The sequence below is a fragment of the Mesoplodon mirus genome (assembly GCF_964341445.2).
Source record: "Mesoplodon mirus genome assembly, chromosome: 17".
NCBI lineage: Eukaryota > Metazoa > Chordata > Mammalia > Artiodactyla > Ziphiidae > Mesoplodon > Mesoplodon mirus.
The window spans coordinates 78,113,703-78,135,096 of NC_138993.1; the positions used below are offsets into that span (position 1 = coordinate 78,113,703).

General features: G+C 55.9%; 2 protein-coding genes across 11 annotated transcripts in view; one reads left to right on the forward strand and one right to left on the reverse strand.

Annotated features, from left to right (window-relative positions):
* The window catches only part of TFDP1 (transcription factor Dp-1), a 28,852-nt gene extending 20,754 nt beyond the window's left edge, over positions 1-8,098 (forward strand). For 6 of the 9 annotated variants that reach the window (XM_082602118.1, XM_082602117.1, XM_082602119.1 and 3 more), the window contains exons 5-12: positions 235-356; positions 1,374-1,539; positions 1,869-2,012; positions 2,526-2,594; positions 2,847-2,998; positions 3,427-3,593; positions 4,578-4,656; positions 7,563-8,096. In XM_082602118.1, the coding sequence (XP_082458244.1) occupies positions 235-356; positions 1,374-1,539; positions 1,869-2,012; positions 2,526-2,594; positions 2,847-2,998; positions 3,427-3,593; positions 4,578-4,656; positions 7,563-7,710 (1,047 nt within the window). In that variant the 3' untranslated portion in view covers positions 7,711-8,096. Of the gene's footprint in view, positions 1-234; positions 357-1,373; positions 1,540-1,868; positions 2,013-2,525; positions 2,595-2,846; positions 2,999-3,426; positions 3,594-4,577; positions 4,657-7,562 lie in introns of all 9 variants that reach the window. The other 3 variants (XM_082602124.1, XM_082602123.1, XM_082602122.1) reach the window with 2 other exon arrangements.
* A 3,286-nt stretch (positions 8,099-11,384) lies between these two features.
* ATP4B (ATPase H+/K+ transporting subunit beta) lies at positions 11,385-16,185 on the reverse strand (the record flags this gene model as incomplete). 2 transcript variants are annotated; one of them, XM_082602052.1, is made up of 7 exons in its annotated part: positions 11,385-11,546; positions 12,067-12,165; positions 13,360-13,416; positions 14,148-14,347; positions 14,464-14,577; positions 15,483-15,611; positions 16,074-16,185. In XM_082602052.1, the coding sequence occupies 7 exons, from the start codon at positions 16,183-16,185 to the stop codon at positions 11,385-11,387; spliced, it is 873 nt and encodes a 290-aa protein (XP_082458178.1). The 2 variants fall into 2 exon arrangements, with proteins under 2 accessions (XP_082458178.1, XP_082458177.1); XM_082602051.1 differs by having other exon boundaries at positions 12,067-12,182; positions 13,356-13,416.
* Between the last annotated feature and the right edge of the window lie 5,209 nt (positions 16,186-21,394).

Below are 21,394 nucleotides of genomic sequence, written 5' to 3' on the forward strand. Positions count from 1 at the left end.
AGTAAAAGAGGAACATGGGAGTCCCACTCGGAGTTGTCTCCAGGCCCGGCCAGGCCGCTGGGCGTCCCCCGCTGCCCAGGGCTCCAGGTGTCCCCGTTGGGTGCTCACGTGACTGTTCCCTAACCTTTGTGGTTAACAAAACTCAACGGTGGCTGTAGGTAATGAGAAATGATGAAGCGGCAGCATCCTGTGTGGGAGATTCTGACTGTTGTGAATTGTCTTTTTTGACTGTAGGTAATTGGTACGCCTCAGAGACCTGCAGCGCCAAACACTATCGTGGTAGGAAGCCCACACACCCCTAACACTCACTTTGTCTCCCAGAACCAGCCTTCAGACCCCTCACCTTGGTCTGCCGGGTGAGCACTTGCCTAGAATTTACCCCCCAGCCTCTGGCTGCGTGGCCGACCAGCACGCCAGAGGATCGGGCACTGGCCAGCACGTGCCCGGAGTAGATGCGTGGACCACGCCGCCCTGTGGTTTTGGGGGTGGTGGCTCCACTGTGGTTTTGGGGGTGGGCTCTGGCTTCTTAACGCAGCGGTAACTTTCACACTTTGCGCTGTCTGTACCAGAAATTACCATTTCTCGAACCCCAATAAACGTGGCGGGTTTCGCAGCAGCTTCTCCTAAACAGCTAAACATGGCCGTGGGGACAGCCCTGTGTGACGGCCACACCACCCTGTTCCCTTTGATCCTTTCCTCCAAAAGCAAAGTGATGTGAAAGCGACTTTACTCAGAGGTCAGCTGTGCAACTTTCCCTAAAAACAAACAAAAACAAAGCTGTAGAATCGTGTCTGTATTGGTTCTAAAGCAAAAATCATCAGCTCCCGAAATTCGTCAGTTGGAAACTTGGGGCGACCGTTTCCTCGCTGTGGCGACTCAGGAAGGTCGGACGCTGGGGCTCCCCGCCGAGGGGAAGTGCTCCAGCCTCAGCGCTGGGCGCCGGCGGCCACGTGGCCATCAGGGTGTCTGCACTGGCTCATCTCAGCCGGCTCACGTTTGCCCCCAGATTCCTGTATTTGCAGCAGAACTTCCATAACCCCTGATGTCGGTCGACATCTGTTTAAGAAGCAGCGTTGTCTGGTGTCCCGATACACGTCAGACGTGTCCTGGGGTCTGCCCTTTGGGTCACGTGCCCCACTTTTCCCGAGAGCTGAAGATACACGTGTAAGGTCCGGCCACTTACGTTTGTTCTCCGGCCTTTAAAGGAAGGAGGGGGTCCCTGGACGGGGGGACGGAGCCAGGCTCCCGTCCCTGCTCGGCTGAGCGCAGCCCGCGGGACCCCCTCGAGGCGCCCGCCAGTCCTAGGAGGCGGGTCTGGATCCCGGGCTGGCGCTGTGTGCTGAGGCCGCTGCTCTTCTGTTGTGTCTTTGAAGGAAGCGTAGCAGGAAAGGGGAGAAGAACGGCAAGGGGCTGAGGCATTTCTCCATGAAGGTCTGCGAGAAGGTGCAGCGGAAGGGGACCACGTCCTACAACGAGGTGGCGGACGAGCTGGTGGCAGAGTTCAGCGCTGCCGACAACCACATCTTGCCGAACGAGTCGGTGAGGGTGTGCGCGGCGGGACACCCCAGCCCTCTGTCTGTGTCTCAAACGGTCTCAGACATGCAGAGAAGCTCTGAAAGCACTTCCAAAGGCCTCCCGGCCCGCTCGTGTGGTGATGCCCCCGCGTCCCCGGCGCTTCCACAGCGCGCACCAGCTCCAGCCCCGTGTGTTGGCCACCTCCCCGTGGCGACGCCCCCTGCCTGGGCTGGCGGGCCGAGCGGGGCCGAGCGGGGCCGAGCGGGGGGCTGCCTCACGGGGGGCGGACGGTGCACAGCCTCGAGTGTGTTCAGGTTTTGGGCTGTCTGGAAATCCCCCTCCGTCTCCGCCAGGCTTACGACCAGAAGAACATCAGACGGCGAGTCTACGACGCCCTGAACGTGCTGATGGCCATGAACATCATCTCCAAGGAGAAGAAGGAGATCAAGTGGATCGGTCTGCCCACCAACTCCGCCCAGGAGTGTCAGAACCTGGAGGTATCTCCAGTCTTGCGTCCGCCGCGTGTTCCCGGCAGGCGTCGGTCGTCTGCACCACTGACGCCTGCTGAGTGGCTTGGGCGGCGGTGGGGGGCAGGTGTCCCCGTGTCCTGAAGTCACTGCTCACGTCCGTGCTTTCCCACTTGACGGTGACCCTCCGTCCGTCTGGGGCCGCGGACACTGGTGGCAGGGCAGTCGGCCCAGTCCTGGGGGGTCGCCCCCAGTGTGGGTGAACTCTGCATCCCAGTTTGTGAGGTTTTCAAAAAGATACCACAGCCGTGTCCAGAAGACGAGAAGATGGAAGAAGGTTGCATAGTTTTGAGATTAAGTGAAACTGGCCTGTGCCCGCAGCGTCTGCCACATTCTAGGTTCTTCTATTGCCCCACCGTCAGGCCCAGGGCACACGTTTTCAGCGAGGACCTTTCCTCGGTGACCCTGTGTTGCCTTGGATTTTAAAATATGCTGTGAAAACCAATTGTGATGATGTCTTATGTGGATGGCTTGTCTTTGAAGGTGGAAAGACAGAGAAGGCTGGAAAGAATAAAGCAGAAACAGTCGCAGCTCCAAGAGCTTATCCTGCAGGTAATGCAGCGCCTGCCGTGGAGGCAGCGTGATTGCTGTTTGGTGGCGTGGGCGCCCGTGTCTCCGTCGTCCCCCCTCTGGGTGTTTGGGTGTTGGATATGTGTCCTCCGCTGGGTGGCTCCCTGGGGCTTGCGTCCCCCGGCCGCTCTGGTCTCTAAGGGGGTGCCGGGCAGGGCCGTTGAGGACGCCCAGGGAGGCTTAGGTGGCCGGTGGCGGCAGGTGTGGGTGTGCCTCAATCGTGCATCTTTTTAGCAAATCGCCTTTAAGAACCTGGTGCAGAGGAACCGCCAGGCGGAGCAGCAGGCCAGCCGGCCGCCCCCCGCCAACTCTGTCATCCACCTGCCCTTCATCATCGTGAACACCAGCAAGAAGACGGTCATCGACTGCAGCATTTCCAACGACAAGTAGGTCGTGGTGGGAAGGGCCTTGGCTGTGTGAAGGCGCCTGGTCGGGGGGCGGGGGCAGAGAGAAGGTGGCCCGTCTAGTTGATTTGCTGCGTGTCTAACTTATAGCCCCCAGGTACGATCTTTTCAGCGTAATTACCTTGCAGGTGTCCTCCTCCCTTCCCTGACTGTGCGGCTCCTTGAGAAGGAGGACTGTTGTCAGGACAGCAGGCGGTGCTCAGGGCCCATCCTGGGGCGTCCTGGGGGTGGCCGGCAGCCCCGGGCTGCATAGGTGCCGCCTGTGCTCCCTGGTTGCTGGTTCTGAGTTGGTGGGTTGTGTGGTTGAGGGAGGTTTGGGGTGAGTGGGGCGTCCCGCTCGGGGCCCCCGAGCCAGGTGTCCAACTCTGTCGTGGAGACGGCGCTCTTCTGATGGTGACTTTCTCCTCTAGGTTTGAGTACCTGTTTAATTTTGACAACACGTTTGAAATCCACGATGACATCGAGGTGCTGAAGCGCATGGGCATGGCCTGTGGGCTGGAGTCCGGGAGCTGCTCCGCCGACGACCTGAAGGTGGCGAGAAGTTTGGTGCCGAAGGCGCTGGAACCCTACGTGACAGGTCCGCTCCGTCCTGGACGGAACGCCCGCCCCCTCCGCTGGGGTTGGCTCCCGCCCAGTGCCCAGAGCAGAGACAAATGGGACGTGGGACGGTGGCGGGCTGTAGGGTGCCGGCGCGGCAGCAGCAGGACGCCATCTGGCGGGGCCGTGGCCCCTCGGGACACGGTGGGCGGGAGGGCGGCGACAAGGCTGAGCCATGTGGTTCATACGGTGCAGGTGTTACGTCAGGGTCTCACCTTCCAGGTAGGGCCCCAGGTCTGTGAGGAGCGTGGCAGGCGTGGACCCGACCCCAGGGAGTGACTTAGTCACTGCAGCAGAGTGACCGAGAAAAGCGCCGTCTTGGCAGCCCTGGGCCTGCCCCCGACGGCAGGTGTGGGGAGCCTGCTGGGTCCCCGGCGTCCGTTCTGCCAGCTCCTTGGCTGAGCGGGGGGGTGTCCCAGCCACCGAGGGGAAGGGCTTTGTGTTGAGAGAGGAGAAGCTGCCCCGTGCCTCTGGTATGGATTTACTCCCTGAGCGCTCTCAAGCGGCCCAGAATAAGTGGGCGTCTGGCCTCAGAGCGTCCAGTGAAAGTGGCACCTCCTACCCCCTCTCGATGCCAGCAGCTGCCCTGTGGGACCCCCATGCCCTCCCCCCGGCCCCCGTTCTTGGCGGTACAGCTGCATCCAGGACGGGGGTCGACATAGGTCCTTCCTCCCCTTGGGTCCCGCCTCTGTGCTATGGTGATGGTTGCCCTTCCGTTGCACGGTGGTGGCGTCGTCAGTGGCTGCACTGATTCAAAGAAGTAAAGGGAGGACTTCCGTGCTGTCTTCGTGAGGCTTGATCCAGTGGCCGGGCCCAGCGAGCGGGCTGCCTTCTGGCTGGTAGCGGGCATGGCGCTGGGCGGCCCGAGGGGCCTTGCCTGGAGAGCCGTCCCATCTCAGCTCGTGGGCCTGTTTCCTGCGGTCTCTGCTTTGTGAAATTTGCTTTCTTTTCTTTCTCTTTCCAGAAATGGCTCAGGGATCACTCGGCGGTGTCTTTGTCACGTCGGCAGTTTCAACTGCCAATGGCACAAGGCTCTCTGCCAGGTAACTGCTGTCCCCGGCGGGGCCTGGGGTTGGTGGGGCCACTGTCACCTGGCAGCGGGATGCCCGGTGTCGTGTGTGAACGACCACTGCTCGGCTGCTCGGAACGGGGCGCCCAGTGCAGGGCAGACCTCCCCCACCCTGGACGCCCCCCAGAGTCACTCAGAGCTCATCCTTTGTGCAAAGGAGATTTGTTTTTTCTGATTGGTTTCTTTCCTCTAAAGGTTAAAAGTAGTACATGGTTTTTATTTTTTTGAAAAGTACTTCAGTGAAGTGCGGGCAAAGCCACCTGAACCCTACGGCCAGCAGTCTGAGTGACAGAGGCTATTTCTCCATCTCTTTTTTTTTTATTTTTCTTTTTTAACACACTTGAAGTCACAATACGCATATATGTTGTTCCTTCTTTTCACGTTACCGTGTATTGAGTGTATTTTATATTATTGAAGGAGCTTTATCATTTAAATCAATGTGTATTTGACTTTTGACCTAGCAGTCCCACAGAGCAGAACCATGTCAGACCTCAGGGTTTGTCTTAGTTTTTTGAAGATAAATGTAAAGTAATATCAACGTTAAGTATTGACAAAACAGTGGTTTTATTTTTTTATGTAGTATTATGTGTTATACATATTTATATCAATTCTAAATATCAATAAATGTTCTTAAAGTGTAAGTGAAATCAGAGTGTAGGTCCAACAAAATGGAATTGACTAATAAGTCACGTGTGCACACCTTCGAGGGGGCTCTGCAGGCACCATGTCCTCTGGTACCCGTGCAGCACTGGCCCAGCAACAGTGCGGCCCTGAGGGAGGGGCGGGGTCACCCCGTGAGGGTCCCAGTGCCCGTGGGGTCTGTGTCGACCTCGGCGGGGCTGAGGGAGGCCCCAGGGTGTCTGCACCTGTTTGGGTTTTGACTGAGGTTGGTTCCATTTTTAATTCTGAATCTGCCGCTGTGTGTGTAGCCCAGTCAGTAAAATCTGAACACTGGTTATACCAAGAGGTAGAATTTGGGTATTTCCTAAACGTTCCTCTTTAAGAAATTCTTTTTATTGATTAAATTTCAGAGGCTCACTGTCAGGTTTTCTAAAGAGGGAAGCAAAGCCATTACCATCTCAGAAGAGAAACTGACCTTAGTGGTGGATACGCTGTTTTTACAAAGGCCCTTTTTGTTCATTGAGCTGCCCTCTGGTTGAACGTTTAGGTGGTTCCCAGTTATAAGAAAAGCTGCAATGAGCCGCCTGATGGCTCAGTTTTCCACTCTTCCTGGCTTGGTCTCCAGGCTGGCTTTCCCAGATGTGGGATTACTTTGTCCAAGAGCAGCGTCAGTAAATACCAGTGAAAGGTATCAAGATACACGCGTGTGGTTTTCTGATAAGGAGAAAACACCTTTAACGTTAGGAATCTGTGTAGTTCTGGCCTGTGGGGTTTCTGTGGTGCCGCAGGCCTCTCAGGGTCCTGACCCGCGTGGCAGGACAAGAGCCCTTTTACTCAGTCATCACCCTCCCCCTGCCCCGTGCCATCTGATTCAAGTGTATCACGGCCGCGTTTCCAGGGTGGTTCTGACCCTTTCATGTCCTGTTATCTTTAAACAGACTCATGGTTTACCAAGTAAGCTCCTCCGTTTTGTGGAGAGCAGTTGAAGGCCGCAGGTTGGGCGCAGAGAGGATGCTGTGAGGCCCCCCCCCCAGGGGTGCCGCTGTGTCTCCGCATGGAGACAGGCCTCCTCCGAGTCTGGAGCCTGGATGACCTGTGTCAAGTTGTTGCCCTAGGTCGGGGTCCCCTCGGGGCCTTCCCTTGCTGTTCAGCTCAGACATGAAGACCCTGAATGACTTGTGACGGTGCCTGAGCAAGTTGTAGCTCAGAAGAAACGTCGCCTTCCCTCCCCTCGCGGTGGGCGTGGCCATCTCCCGTTGGTGCCCTGGGACCGTAACTGACCACAGCTGACCCTTCGCGTCTCGTGTGCGCTGTGCTGGGACGCGGCCAGTGGCTGAAGCTGGGGGTCTTTGCCCAGGATTCCGGCTCCTGAAGCCCCTCCATTCTAGGCCGGGGTCTCGCCCGCGGGCCTGTTGACATTTTGGGCCGGACCACCCTTTGCTGTGGGTTCTGCCTGTGCCTTGTGGGGCACTGGGTTGTGCCCTCGGCCTCAGATGCTAGCACCCCCCAGCCCCAGTTGTGGCAACCCGAGGTTGTCATGTGTTTCCGGATGAGGCTCCCAGGAGCGTGATGCAAACGCAGGTGGGTTCCAGCGACCCATTTGAAGACGAGGGCGCGGGGCTGGGCAGCCCTGGCTGCTCTAGAGCCCAGCCCCGCAGCTCTGCCCCCTGGGTCCGTGGTCCCTGCCTGGGCCCGCCCCAGGGACTGTCGTCAGGCGGCATTCCAGAAAATAAAACCTGCAAGAGCCGTGGGTCCTCGGGGCCGTCCTGGAGGCGCAGGCTGCAGTAAGACGCGCCCGTCACCGTCAGCTTCCTGGCTCAGCACGGACTCCAGAGGAGCTGAGGGTGGGGCCTGGGACGGCGTTTCCACAAGCGGGCACACGCACACGCCAGCACGTGCTCACTGGGTGCCCCTTTACTCCCCTGCTCCCAGCCTTCAGGGAGGTCAGGGAAGTCACAGGCGGAGGCCTGGGAGGAGAGGCTCGGGGGTTTTCCGGTTGGTGCGCCCGAGTCTCGCTTCCAACGTGATGATAAATGGGGAGAACTCGGTGTCGGGGCCCTGCCGGAGCCCCTCGTCCAGTGGTGATGTGTGAAGGGGGCGTGACGGGTGGCGTCAGCCTCGGGAGCGCTGGGTTCTGTGCTGCACGTGGGTGAGGATTTCCGTTTCTGTTCGTGTAGTTGAGAACACCCAGACCTCCCGGGGATGCCGGCCCGTCTCTGGCGCCGCAGACGCGGCCACTGACACCTCCTGTCCTTGCAGTGACCTGGCCAACGGCGCGGACGGGGCGCTGGCCACGAGCTCCAGCGGGTCGCAGTACAGCGGGTCCCGGGTGGAGACCCCCGTGTCGTACGCCGGGGAGGACGACGAGGAGGACGAGGACTTCAACGAGAACGAGGGGGAGGACTGAGCCCCCCCGGCTCCGGGGACACGTCTGGGAGGAGAACTTCGGTGAACGTGGGTCTTTCTGTTTCTCGTGTCCTCCTCCCCAGAAGAGCTCGCTGAGCCGCTGGGCTCGGCGTGCGCCACCGATAAGCAACGCGCCGTTCTCTGCGGGGTCCTGAGGAGCTGCGCCGTGTTTGATGCCGACGCACGGCCTCTATTTACTCTTCTGGATTTTGTGTTCTCGTTTGCTGTTTTTTAAGATTCAGAGTTCATTTCGCCCCTTCACAGTTCTTGCCGAGCTTGCTGGAGACGTTGTGCTGCGTCCGCGCCGGGAGAGAGAAAGGCCCTGCTGCCCGGCGGGCCCGAGGCAGCCGCCGAGGGGGAGGCGCCACGGAACCGGCAGACGGCGAGGCTCGGCCTCTCGACGTTTTATTACGACCTTATTTCCCTTAAGTTATATTGACTGCGTGACTCCATCGGGTTTCTACTTTGGTTTTGCTCTGTGTTGCAGCCGACGAATTGCGAAGTTCTTTTTTTGTTTCTGTTTGTTTGGTAAAAGTTTACTGCCATGCTGGTGCAGCTATGGAAACCGTCTGAAAGCTTGGAATGGTTTATTGCTTATGGTAAAATTTGCCTGATTTCTTACAGGCAGCGTCTGGGAACTTTTATTATATAGTTGTTTACATACTTATAAGTCTGTCATTTAAAGACATGTACTGAAACAAATGTTGTATTTGTTTCGTAAGCATCTTCCTGTAATCTATTATAAAGTTGAAATTAAATATAGAGAATGTTTTAACAGTTTTTTAACTCAAAATTTGTCAATCATTTTTAATAGTTCTTTTTTTATAAAAAGAAAAAGGAATTCCAGGACAGGCAGTAGTCTCTTTTAAAACTTATTCACCAAGATCCATTAACTGCACAGTTGCTGTTAGCTGCCTGTTCTAAAATAACAGTCTTTTTATTGGAACACAAACAAACTTTTCTGTAATATTTTGTGGAATAAAGAGACTTTAATTGTTTGACTTGTTTAACTTGGCACTGTTAGTTTTTATTAATAAAGTGCGCATGGGCATTTTAAACAAGTCGTGTGTCCCTCTGATTCGGGATTGCTGTCTGGAGCTCACTTTATCCCGTCAGCCGCGCCCTTCTCTGGAGGGAGGAGAGGGTCCAGGCCCAGCAGTGCACGCAGGACCCGCCGAGGCCCCCAGCCTGTCCTGCCGCTGCCCAGCGGCGGGGCCGAGGAAGGAGGCCCCGGGGACACGGCCAGTGGTCGGGAGAGAATTTGTGCCTTGCCTTGCTTTTAGAAGAAACGTACCCACGACCTTTAACGTGCGAGTCCTTACAAAACGTGAACTTTGCAAACACATCCCCGAAAGGTCACGAAGCACCACAGGGAAGCAGAGGGCGGAGGGATGCAGGCTGGACGCCCTGGTGGACACGCCCACGGTGAGAGAGCCAGGCCCGAGGTCGTTCCTTGCCTTTCTCCCGGATCCTAGAAGTTGAGACAGATTTTATGGATTTGACTTTCGGAAAAAGAGTCAGATTATAAGGTAAGATGGGGCAGCCCAGTGTTTTATTCACGTTGGTCGAAGACACCCGTGAGTGTTGCAGTGCAGGGTTGCGGCCTTGAGCAGAGTCGTGTCTCCTGAGGGATGTGGCAGTTCCTCCTTTCCTCCAGACTGTGGCTGACTGAAGTGTCCTGAGGGCTGTGGCTGGAGAGACGGGAGCAGTGTCGTCGCCCGTGCGGTGAGGACACGGCCAGCCCCGCGTCTCCGGCCGAGTCCCCTGCGGCTGCGCCCCTGCTGCCCCTCCTCCAGGGCACCCGGGCGGGTCTTGCCAAGCTGGGCACCCGGGCGTGGGCAGGAGACCCCCGACACCGACCGTCCACCGGTGGTGACCCAGGTGACCGAGGCTACGCTGGTTCCGTTGCTGCAGGAGCGTCTTGGGCAGGGGACGAGGTTCTGGCCTCGTCGCCTCTCCCGCTCTTCCTGGTAGGTGCTCAGCTGCGGCCCAGTCATCCCGGAGCATCACCCGTCAGGGTGTCCGGCCTGCATCCTTCCACACCCGCTTCCCTGCGCTGTGGTCTGTGACCTCTAGGGGAGGTGTTTGACTCCAAAGTTCACATCTTACAAGCTGGTGAGTAGTGGGGTTCTGCAAACCAGGAGGCCTGTGGCTACTTGGGCCGAGTACTGACCCTGGGCGTTGGCGCAGCAGTGGTCCCTGGGGCGCATAAGCAAGCTCCCGAGAGAGGAACGTCTGGACTCGAACCTAGGCCTCTGACTCTGACCCCAGAGCCTGTGCCACCCCTCCCCCAGGTGCTGGTTGTTCCATGTATTCGACAGCAACTTGACAGAAGGTTCTAGCACTTCTTTCCAAGGGGCACTTTGTGGTCGGCAGGTAGCCGGCTCTGAGGTTCCATGTCCCCTGCACCCCCCGCGGGGGCAGCCCCTCCAGCTTCTGGGCCTCGGTTTCCTTCCCTGTGAAATGGGATCGGCAGCCCCGGCCTTCCAGGGCAGCCGGAGGAGGGACCCCGAGTCAGGCAGCCTACTGTGCTCGGACCCTGTGGCATGCGCCCCACCCCCCACCCCCATCGAGGCCTCGGTGTCTCTTCTGGGGTGGCTGGACCTCTGACCTCCGACCTCCGACCTCCAATGTGTCGTGACATCCCTGCGGTGGCCTGATCTCTGGCCTGACGTGGCACTTCCCAGGTGGCTCAGGGGTTTTGCCGGTGGGGTCGGCAACGCGGAGCAGAGATGCTCGCACCCTGGACCCTGGCGGCCTTCGGGGCTGGGCGGCGGGTCCCCTGTCCCCTGAGCCGCTGCGGGGCTTCTTCCGTGGGGTTAGGACTCTGGGCTGCCAGCTCCGGGTGGGGTGAAAAGTGGGCGACAGGTGAGAGCAGGTTTGTCCTTGGGACAGAATGTTCTGGTTTCAGGGTTTTCTGAATGGCCTGGGGCTGCAGACCGCCGCCGCCCCGCCCTGCCCTGCCCTGGAGGCTGGCGGGGAGACTGTGCTCCGAGGAAGGTCACCTCTGGGGTTTGGGCTCCGCCACGTGGGGACACCCTTACGTCCCAGAACTGTGCGCTCTCGGGGCAGCCCCTTCCACTCCGGTTTGTAATGTCCCCGACTTGCAACTGAAAGTGTTCAAGGGAGAGGTTTTTTAGTTCATTAATTTTAGTTAATTCTTTTTAATTCTTTTTAATTTAGTTAACTGAATTTGTTAGTTTGATTTTTTAGTTAATTCTTCCCCCTCATCAGGAGAGACATGACTCTTTTATATAGATAAAGAGTGAATTTAATAAACTTGATTTTTACAGTTTAGGAATTGCGTTTTTTAAAGCCGGCAACCAGAACGCATGAAATCCTAAGTCACGTTTCATATCAACGCACTACCGGTCTTCATGTTAACGTATAGAAAAAATAAGTTACAGCAGGAAAGGTGATGTCCGCGCGGAAGAGATGAGTCCTTTTGGGGTCTTGTTAGTTGCACAGCTGCTGCCTTAGGGTCACCGTGTTAGCCCAGCGTTTCTATCGTGGCTACAAATTCTACCTGAAAAGTAACAGAGGTTTCACAGGATTCTGGCTCCGAGAGCTGGGCGCACGGGGGCCTGTCTGGTGTGGAGCTGCCTCGGGCGCCGGGTTTAGCTGGACGCGGCGTCTGCGGTCACCCTGCCCCTGGGGGCCAGCCGCCTGGCTCCTTTACTTCTGGATTTTAAGCTTGAACTCCACCTTCCCCTCATAGGGGTCATGGGGGTTGTCGAAGGTCACGTGCTCCGCCAGGATCTTGCACACGATGACAACCTCTCTGTTCCTGGGGACGTTGAGAAGCTTCGCGGCCACCAGCGGGTTGCTGTAGTGGGGCTGAAGTGGACGTGCGTTAGGACCCTCGAGGGCGGCCGGGCGCTTGGCTGGGTGCTCCACGTCGCCCGAGAGCCGCCTGGGACTCCCTGGGACACAAATGTCTCCCTGCTTAGAAACGAGGAGACTTGGCCCGGGGGCGGGGGGCGGGGACAGACCAGTGACACATTCAACTTCAAATTACACTTGATGGAAATTAATATAAAAACGACACAGAGGATAAAGCAAGAGATTTGGAGAAAGTGATTTTAAATGGATTTGCAGTCGTCTAAGGGCCTTCTAAGGAGGTCCTTGGAAGGTAAAAGATTAGATGTGATACTTATTTTGTGTGAGAACGACGTGTTTTCAGGTAGTTAGGAGAACGTGGGTTTGGGAAGCACCCGAAGATTAAGTGGTCCGGCCGGGCTAAGTACGGCCTTGTTTCGTTTTTACAGGTGAAACATTTAGGGCTTTCCTTCTGCTAGTGATTGCTCAGTTTGATCCGGTTCCGGAGCAGCTGTTGGGGACAGTGACTCACACGTACCTGGGCCTTCTTCCCGTAGTAGGGGAAGTAGTGTAGGCTGTAGACGCCTTTGGGTGGGAAGTACTCCACCTGCAGGGCCGGGGCATCCCGGTGCTGGTCCTGCGGGCGAGAGGCCGCTGTGAGAAAGGCTGGATCTGGCGCGCTCGTGTCCGCCTGTGTGTCCACGCCACGCGTGCTTCTGCACACAAGTCCACGTGTGTGCATACGTGTGCACCGTGACCACACGTGCAGTTGGCATAAACTAGATCTGATCTTTATCATCAGCCGAGAATCCATTAAGGGTGTAATTTGTTAGTTTGCAAGACCCCGGGTGACTTATCAAACTTGTGTTTTTTTCCATTTTAAACCCTCTTAGGATAAAAAAGGTGATGGAGCCGAGCGTGTGGGGATGAAGGCCCACAAGGCTGGGCGGCTGATCTGCCGAGACTGGGGAAGGACCCACACACTGTCGTGGGGTTTGCTTCCTCTCACTGTCAGAGCCAGCGAATCGCCCGACGGCTTGAGCTCGTCCGAGGGCAGAGGAAGGGTACTTTGGTGTCTGTGCAGATCCCGGGTCAGCCTACACATGCGTGGTCGAGGAAACTCAAAAAGGAAAAACAAAACAGGACGAGCGCTGTGCTCCGGGGAGACTGCAGGCTTTGGTGGGGGGTCAACCGGTGGGGCACCCGTGCTGACGGCAGAGAGCCTTGGCTGAGGGCGTGATTGTGAAAACAAACTTTAGAAAATACTCAACGAAGACAAATTTAGTTTTTTCATGTTGTACTTAAAAGCATGTTTTGAGAAAAACTGGACTAAATTAATGCCAACTGTTGGCAGCATTTATATACACACACTGCCAGACAACAGTAGCTGTTGGTAACTTGCATATTTTTGTAAATAAGCCAATAAAAAGGACAAAGCAGCGTAGTAGAAGTGCCTTGGTTTTTCCAAATAGCCACAAACATTTTGAAGCATGTCAGTGATACACTGTCCCAAATGCTTTTTGAAGCAAAACAGTGACGAGCGTTGTTTTTCTTACCAGGTGGTTTTTTCCAGAGACAGTATAAAACTTTATTCTCCAGGACCATATAGCTGTGCCATTTGGCATCTTGCAATACCATATAGAACATTTTTTCTTGATAATTATTACCAGGTTTTTAATCTCCCACGATAAAACCACTCTTAAGTGAAGGTTCATGCAATTCGTGCACCTGGCTTATTAGGCTGACGGTTGAGATGATTTTAGGGAAAACCAGATCAGTATTTCCCGCAGGTTTTCCAGCCTAAACAGGACAGCTGTGGCCGGTCACTCACCAGGAATGCGCAGTCCACCCTGGGGGCCGTGTTGTTGCCGGGGAGAAACTTGACGATCTGGAAGGGAAATGTTCGGATGTGGCCTCTGTGCCCATCTGTGAGTGCAGAGGATGGGTGCCGGGGAGGGTCTGGGGTGGATGTACCAACTCCTGCTTCAAAGCCGGAAGCTCCACGCTGGGGCTGTGGTCTTGGCCGGAGCTGGCAGAGCTGGACGGGGGTCTGAGCTGCCCGAGCCCCCGGATGTGCCTGCTGGTGCCCAGGGTCCAGTGCAGTGCCCTCCCTCGCTGCACACCTGCCAGGCAGCCGGGACCGCACCCCAGCTGGGCCCTGGGACCCAGCGCAGTGTGCCAGTGCGTGGTCCCCCCGGCCTCTTAGGGAGGAAAATGAAGAGTGCCACGCAGATGCCAGCGTGGTGCCGGGTCCTCCCCACCCCGCCGCCAGGTCCCACCCTCCCCGGGGCCCTGCCGAGATGTCCCCTCTCCCCGCAGCGTGGACGTGCCTCCCGTGGTTGGCTGTGTTCTCACGGCCAGCCTCCCTCTGCGCCTGTCCTCAGACGGTTCCCAGGTGCCCTCCCTGCGCTGACCGCAGCCCGGCTTCTTCCAGCCGCCGTGCACACAGGGCTGCCCCAGGCTCTGCGGCTCGGGGCGTGGCGGACGCCACGGTCAAGTGGGTGGTGGGTCTGGATGGCAGCTCCCAGTTGTGTCTGAGGGAAGGCACGCTCGCGGCCAGCACACGTGCAGGAGAGGCAGGGGCCCGGTTCCCTTCTCACCTCCGACCCCCTCACTCACCCTGTTCATCTTGATAATGAAACACGGCTTTCCTTCCTCAAAACCAAAGGTGGGGTCTGGCTGGCCCGAGCAGTTTTGCAGCATGTCTGCTGTGAACTTGCAGGAGAACTTGGTGTGGTTCGGGGCCAGGAAGCTCTCCTGGAAGAAGTACGTCTCGGACGTGCAGTTCATGCTGTCCTCCTGGGCCGCGGGTGAGTAGCCTGGGGGACAGACACACCTGCGGCCCTGCCCGGGCTGCAGCCCCCCTCTCCGCCCGCCCCCCGGGGGGTTCCTGAGACGAGGAAAGAACGGAGACTGCGGTGCATTCGACACTCACCTGCCAGGAAGTGGTGCAGGGCCTGGGTCAGCTCTGTCCAGGTCCTGTTGTCAGACACGTTGTAGGAGATGTCCAGGCCCTTCTCCCCGTACACATCTGGCCTCAAGGTCACCCCTGGAAAAAGGACGTGACGCTTGGTCTTTGGTTGTACATCCAGGCCGTTGGCTGTTCGGTTGGCCCCGGCCTGGGGGAGGCCGTGCCTGGGACGCTTCGGGGCCAGGCCTTCGAGGGTCCCCCCGCCCCTGGCGAGAGGCTGCAGCCAGCAGGGCCCGGGACCTGCCCAGGGGCCGGGGGTCCGCGCCGTCCCACGAGGCCTGGCCAGGGCCCGCAGGTCCCTCCCACAGGAGGCCTGCCTGCCTGCCAGCCTCTGGGTTTGGGGCACATTCTATCACAGTGTGTTCTCATGTTTGTAATCTATTATGTTCTGTTCCGAAATGACATAGAAATCCTCTATGTTTTATCCATTGGTTGATTCAAAATATTGATCCCCAGTTGTCACGACGATTTGCAGAGGATCCACTGAGCGCTGGCACAGCTCAGCGCTGCTGTTGGATGTTCTTGGGTTATTATCTTCCTCAGAAACAGTTAAGGACGCAGGGGTGACAAACACTCTGAGTAGCTGGGCTGGAAGAAGCTTTCCTTCCTTCGTTTCTCCCCCCCGCCTTTGTTTTTGTTGTTTGCAGGCACCACAGTTTAGCTGGCTGCGTGGGGAAGTCTTGGTCCAAACACCCTCCCCAGGATCTGGGAGTCTCGTCACCAGCGACTTCCTGCTCTTTGGCGCCGACTCAGCCCCCTTGTCGCACGGGCCACCCTGCACTTAGACGGTACTCGCACTCTGGACCTAATTTGCTGCTGGGGAGGTGAGGCCTCCACAGGAGAGCAGCCTTGGGGCTGGTGACGCCACACGGACACCGAGCTCCCCTCACCCGCCTTCCTGATCCCCTGGTGACCGTCCTCCCCGACATCCTCCCCGAGGGGTCGTGTCATGACCCGGCAGCCCTGGGCCCGACGCCCAGTACCTGGTGACTTGAGCTGGTCCTGGTAGTCGGGAGTGTACGGGTCGACCGTGCACATTAGCACGTAGATGCACAGGGCGAAGATGCCGGTCATGACCACGTAGAAGGCCACGTAGTAGAGGCTGATCCACACTGCGGGAAGAGGCGGGTCAGACGCAGCGACAGCTGCTTGGTTGCGGGGAACATGCATGCAGCTCACCAAACGCGTCACCTCTCAGGGTGAGCGTGGCACTGGTGTCGGGTGCGTTCATGCACGGCGCTGGGCACCCATCCCGCTATCTGGTTCCAGGCCATTCTCATCACCCCAATAACCCTGCACCCCTTAACTTAAAAGCCTTTTAAAAAATTATAGTTTTAGGAACATAGCTTTAAAACTGCTGTTCTCAAATCTAAGGCTGACCCTTGGGGCTGATCCTCAGCTGCTCTCAGGTGCCCGTTGTCGGGGGGTGTCAGGGCTGAGGGGGGCCTTTGGGATCACCCGGTGGGGAGGAGAGGCCGGCCAGGGCGTGCGTCTGGGCGCTGAGACCGCCAGCCCCAGGCGGCTGCTGGCTGGTCCCCTGCCCTCCCCCGGCGCCCCCGCCCTGCCGCACGGACCCCAGCGGGACAGCGTCCGGCCCAGCATCTGGCCCGTGTCCGGGTTCCAGCAGTAGTGCCGGAACTCCTCCATCCTCTGGCTGCATGACTTCTTCTCCTGCAGTGCCGCCATCGCCCCGCTCCTGCCGAGGGACACTTGGGGGAGGACGTCCCCTTGGGTTTTATGGTCTCCCCCTCAGAGGTCAAGGGCGTTGAGGCTCTGGGTTCCGGGGCGGGCCCGGCAGGGTGTTATCGCTGCTCGGCCGTCAAGCACCGACACCCGGGCAGGCCTGGCAGGTTCCCCTGCCGTCAGGTGCCCCTCCACCCCCTCCCTGGGCAAATCAGGGTGGCTCACTCCTCCTCTCGGGTGCCCTTGGCCCAGAACTTTATCTGCTCTGATAATGAGCAAGGAGGCCTGCCAGGTGCTCAGCTCTGACCACTCGCACCTCCTTGGGGAGGGAGGTGTGAAGAGAGCGGTCTGCACGAGGCGGGTCCTGGACCCTGACGCTCAGCCGCGGCCGAGATGCTCCCTGCTCTGCGCTGATTGCAGCAGGCTCCCGAGGCCACGATGAGGCGATGGCTGGGACCCCGGCGGGGGCGGGGGCTCCCACCGCTGTCACTCCTGATGCTGCAGAGCCCAGCCTGCCGGTGCCCAGGGCAGCCGACGCGGGGCCGCAGGGGCTCCCGTCACTCTTGAGCTGAGCTTCGGTGATGAGCATGGTGTCCTCTGAGAGCCAGTGTTGGGGCCCTGTAGGACTTTGTGTCCATGGAGGAATTCACAGCCATACAATCTAGAAGTGTTTTCGAAACCGAATGCACACTGGTCCCCGGGAGTGTTGCTGAAATGCGGATTCTGACCCCGCGGGGACCCAGTGGACCTGGGAGCTCCCGTGGGCCTTGCTTGTGGCTGCAGGACTGCGGCAGTGTCTCGGCAGGGGGCGCTCAGCCTGGCAGCACGTCCGAGCCACCTGGGGCACCTTGAAAACCTGTGACGCCTGTCCCAGCCCCGAGTTTCTGAGGGAGCTGACCTGCCGGGCGGCCTGAGCGTCTGGACAGCTACGAGCCCCCAGACCACCTGATGCGTGGCCAGAACCAAGCAGCCTTGGCGGTCTCCATAGCTGGGGCACCCATCTCTGAGATTAGGAGGAAAGGGCAGTGCTGGGCACATATGATGTGGCACCGAGGCGTCTTTACAAATATCTAAGTCAGGACCTGACTGAAAGGGTGGGGATTGTATACAAAGAGCTGGGTGTCCATCCATTGTCACTTTCCCTCTGAGGGACCCACGTAGCCAAATTGGAAGTGTTCTTCGGGGATAAAAATAGTGAAAAGCTCTCTAGCCATTATGTTTATTTTCTTTAAGATGATTTAGAGTTTGTCAGCAAAACGAACACCCTAAAATTCAGATGGAATCGCAGCATTTTAGCTTGGACTCATAGTTCCTTAATGGACCAATCCTAGGCATTTTCCTTCACACTGTCCCCTTCACAGCTTTGGAACTTTAGGGCAGTAAAAACACAGAGTGTGGCCTTAGGCTGCGGTCTCACTGTCCACAGCCTGTGGGTCTGGGACCCCTGCACCGAGGCCTGAAGACACAGGGTAGGAACTGCTGTGCAGAGAATCGGTGCTGCCCTGTCTGGAAAGTACAGAGACACTCCTGGGATGAGCACAGCATGAAATCTTCCTGGAAGTCTTTGAACGAAATCCTCCACACTTAGTCTCTGAACTCCCAGAAGCATGAACGTGTGTGCTGAGCTGCACACGCGTTGTCATGATGACCTTCCTGGGACACGTGCCTGTGGGGAGGGGAGGCCTGGGGCAGGGTGGGGGGCACTGGGCTGTTCGGCCTGCCCCGCGGGACAACGTGGGACGGACGCCCCAAAGAGAGTGAGCTCCAGGCGATGTGGGAGCTCACCCTTCCTATGCGGGGGGCTCAACTCCCAGCCACCCCCGGCAGCAAGGGACCGGAGCCCACCCCTCCACAGCTGCCGTGGGGTCAGCAGAAGCCTGCGAATGCCGAAGGACTGGATGATAGGAAGATTCCCAGCTTTCAACGGATAATCACTCATCAGAGCAAGAACCGGGCAGATCTCCAAATGAAGTTAAAACAAGATGATCAGCAGACGCCAAGACTGAGGTGACAGATTCTGAAAGCATCTGACAGGTTGTAAAATGCTTCAGCGAGCAGTGGTGATTGTGCTTGAAACAAATGGAAAAATAGAAAGTTTAAGGAAAGAAATAGAAGATATAAAGAAGAACCAAATGGACATTTTAGATTCAAAAAATACAATAACCAAAATAAAAAGCTCAAAGAATGGATTCAGCAGCAGAAGGGACGGGACAGAGGAAAGAATCCCTGACATGGAAGAAAAAACAATAGAAATTTCCGGATTTGAACAATAGAGAGAAAGTAGAGCCAGAAAAAAAGGGCCCAGCCTCAGGGACCCAGGGGCCGTAGGAAAGGTCGAATGTCTGTGTCACTGGAGGCCTGCAAGAAGAGAAGAAAGAGCGGGACTGAGGCATAAACCTTCAGACTCAAGAAGCTGAGAGAACCCCAAACAAGATACCCCCCCAAATCCATGCCAAGTCGCATCAAGATTAAACTTTGAATATCCAAGACAGACACAAAAAAACCCTAGAAAGCATTTGTGATTGCTCAAAACAAAAAGGAATGTTTAGGTGTTGATCTAATAAAACATGTATAAGACTTGTATGCTGAAAACTACATAATGGTGATGAAACAAAAATCTAAGTAACTAGAGACACATATTGTGTTCATAGGTTGGAAGACTCAACACAGTAAAGATGTCAATACTCCCCAAACTGATATACTGTTTTAACACAATTTCTATCAAAATCCAAGCAAGATTTTTTTTTTGTATCTATAGGCAAGACTATTCTAAAATTTATTTAGAAAGGCTAAGGAACTAGAATAGTTAAATATTTTCTTCTTTATTTGGAATACTTTTTTGAAAATATTTTTTTAAAAGAAAAATAAGGTAAGAAGACTCAGTCTACTCAATTTCAAGGCTTATTATATAGCCACAGTCATCAAGACAGTGTGGCGTTGGTGGAAGGACAGACACAGAGAACAATGAAACAGAAAACTCAGAAGTAGACTCACAAATATGCCCAACTGATTTTGACAAAGGTGCCAAAGAAATTCAATGAAGCAAAGACGGTCTTTTCAACACATGGGGGTGGAACAACTGGACATCCATGAACCCTGACCTAAGCCTCACACCTTGCAAAAAAGTTAACTCAAAATGGTCATGGATTTAAATGTAAAAGTATAAAAATTTTGGAAAACCACGTGGGAGAAAATCTTCAAGAACTAGGGTTAGGCAGAGAGTTCTTAGACCTGATACCAGAAGCACAATCCATAAAAGAGAAAATTGAAAAATTGGACCTCCAACTCAACAGCAAAAAAGGAAGCAGTACAGTTAGAACATGGTCAAAAGACATAATGGGATATTTCACTGAAGAGGATTCACAGATGACAAATAAACACAAGGAAAAATGTTCAATATCATTAGCCAGTAGGGAAATGCAAATTAAAAGCACAATGGGGTACCACCTATCGCAAAAGCTAAAATAAAAAATAGTGACAACTCCAAGTGTTGGTGAGGATGCTGAGAAACTGGATCACTCGTATGTTGCTGGTGGGAATATAAAATGGTAGAGCCATCTGGAAAACAGTTTGCCAGCTTCTTAAAAAATTGAACATGCAAATACCATACGATCAGCAAATATGCTCTTGGGCTTTAATCCCAGAGGAATTGAAATTTATATCTGCACGAATATCTGTATGTTTTTAGCAGCTTTATTCATGATAGCCCAGACTGGAATCAACCTGGATGTCCTTCAACAAGTGAATGGTTAAACCAACCGTGGTCCATTCACACCATGGAATACTACTCAGCAGTGAACCTACAGGTACGTGTAACCGCCTGGATGAATCCAGGGCGTCGTGCTGAGTGAAAAGAGCCAATCCCCAAAGTGACATACTGTGTGAATCCACTTATAAAACATTCTTGAAATGACAACTTTATGGAAATGGAGAACAGATTAGTGGTTGCCAGGGTTCAGGACAGGGTTTGGGGTGGGAGGGAGGCGGTGTCTATAAAGGGGGACCGTGTGGTGTCGGGGGTTCCTGAGAATTTGCTGTGTTGGCATCAGTATCCGCGCTGCGATCCCGAGCTACAGTTTGAGGAGATGCTACCACTGGGGGATTGGGTGAGGGGTGCAGGGGTCTCTGGGTTATTTCTTATAACTGCATGTGAATCTACAATTACTCTAAATAAAAACTTTTTTAAAAGGGCCAAATGAGTTTGGGAAGCTCTGCGTACTTGACCCGTCTTAGAGAGCCAAGTTCACTCTTCATCTCTGAGTCCCGTGATCGGAAACATGTTTAACTCTGTTTATCTGAATGCTTCCCACTTCCCCAGGAGGTAGTTCAGCTCAGTGTTAATCCAGTGGGAGTTGCCGTCCTCAGACACCGCCTCTCGCAGGGGTTCCTGACCTGGGTGCCAGCCCCACTCCAGGCCCACTGAAGCAGATCTTTATTTCTCCAGGCGATTCGAGTCCCCGGCACTGGTGGGAGGCGCTGTCTGGGGACACACGGTGAGAGACACCGTAGAAGGGGCTCCAGTCCACAACACACCTTGGAGCCACAGCCGCCGACCCGTCTGAACACTGATGGGTTAAAGAAAAGGCAGGAAGAGTTTGAAGAGATCAGCTCAAGGTCGCCTGCTAGTAAGTGCCAGGCTGGACGCACCAACCCACCTGCTCAGCTGCAAGTTCTTGTTTCTGCTTCCCCGGCTGCTGCACAGAGTCCGCCTGTCTCCTCATACCCACTGGCAGACTCTCACTGCCCTCTCGACCCCCTCCTCCCCGCGTGGAGCTGGTCACCTGGCCTCTTCTGGCTGGGGTGTTCTTCATTTCCGTGGCTCTTCTCTTCCTCCCTCTCTAAACTGTAACCAACCCCATCACTTCCTTGTCATTCTTTCCCATACATGTACCAAGCACCTACTGTGTACTAGAACAAGGCAGACAAGGCCATACCCAGGTGTGCCCCAGGTGTGCCTCAGCTGTGTCCCAAGTGTCCCAGCTGTCTCAGGTGTGTCCCAGCTGTGCCCCAAGTATGTCCCAGGTGTGTCTCAGGTGTTCCCCAGGTGTGTCTCAGGTGTGCCCCAGGTATGTCCCAGGTATGTCTCAGGTGTCCCCAGGTGTGCCTCAGGTGTGCCCCTTGTGTGTCCCAAATGTCCTCCAGCTGTGTCCCAGCTGTCTCAGGTGTGTCCCAACTGTGCCCCAGGTATGTCCCAGGTATGTCTCAGGTACCC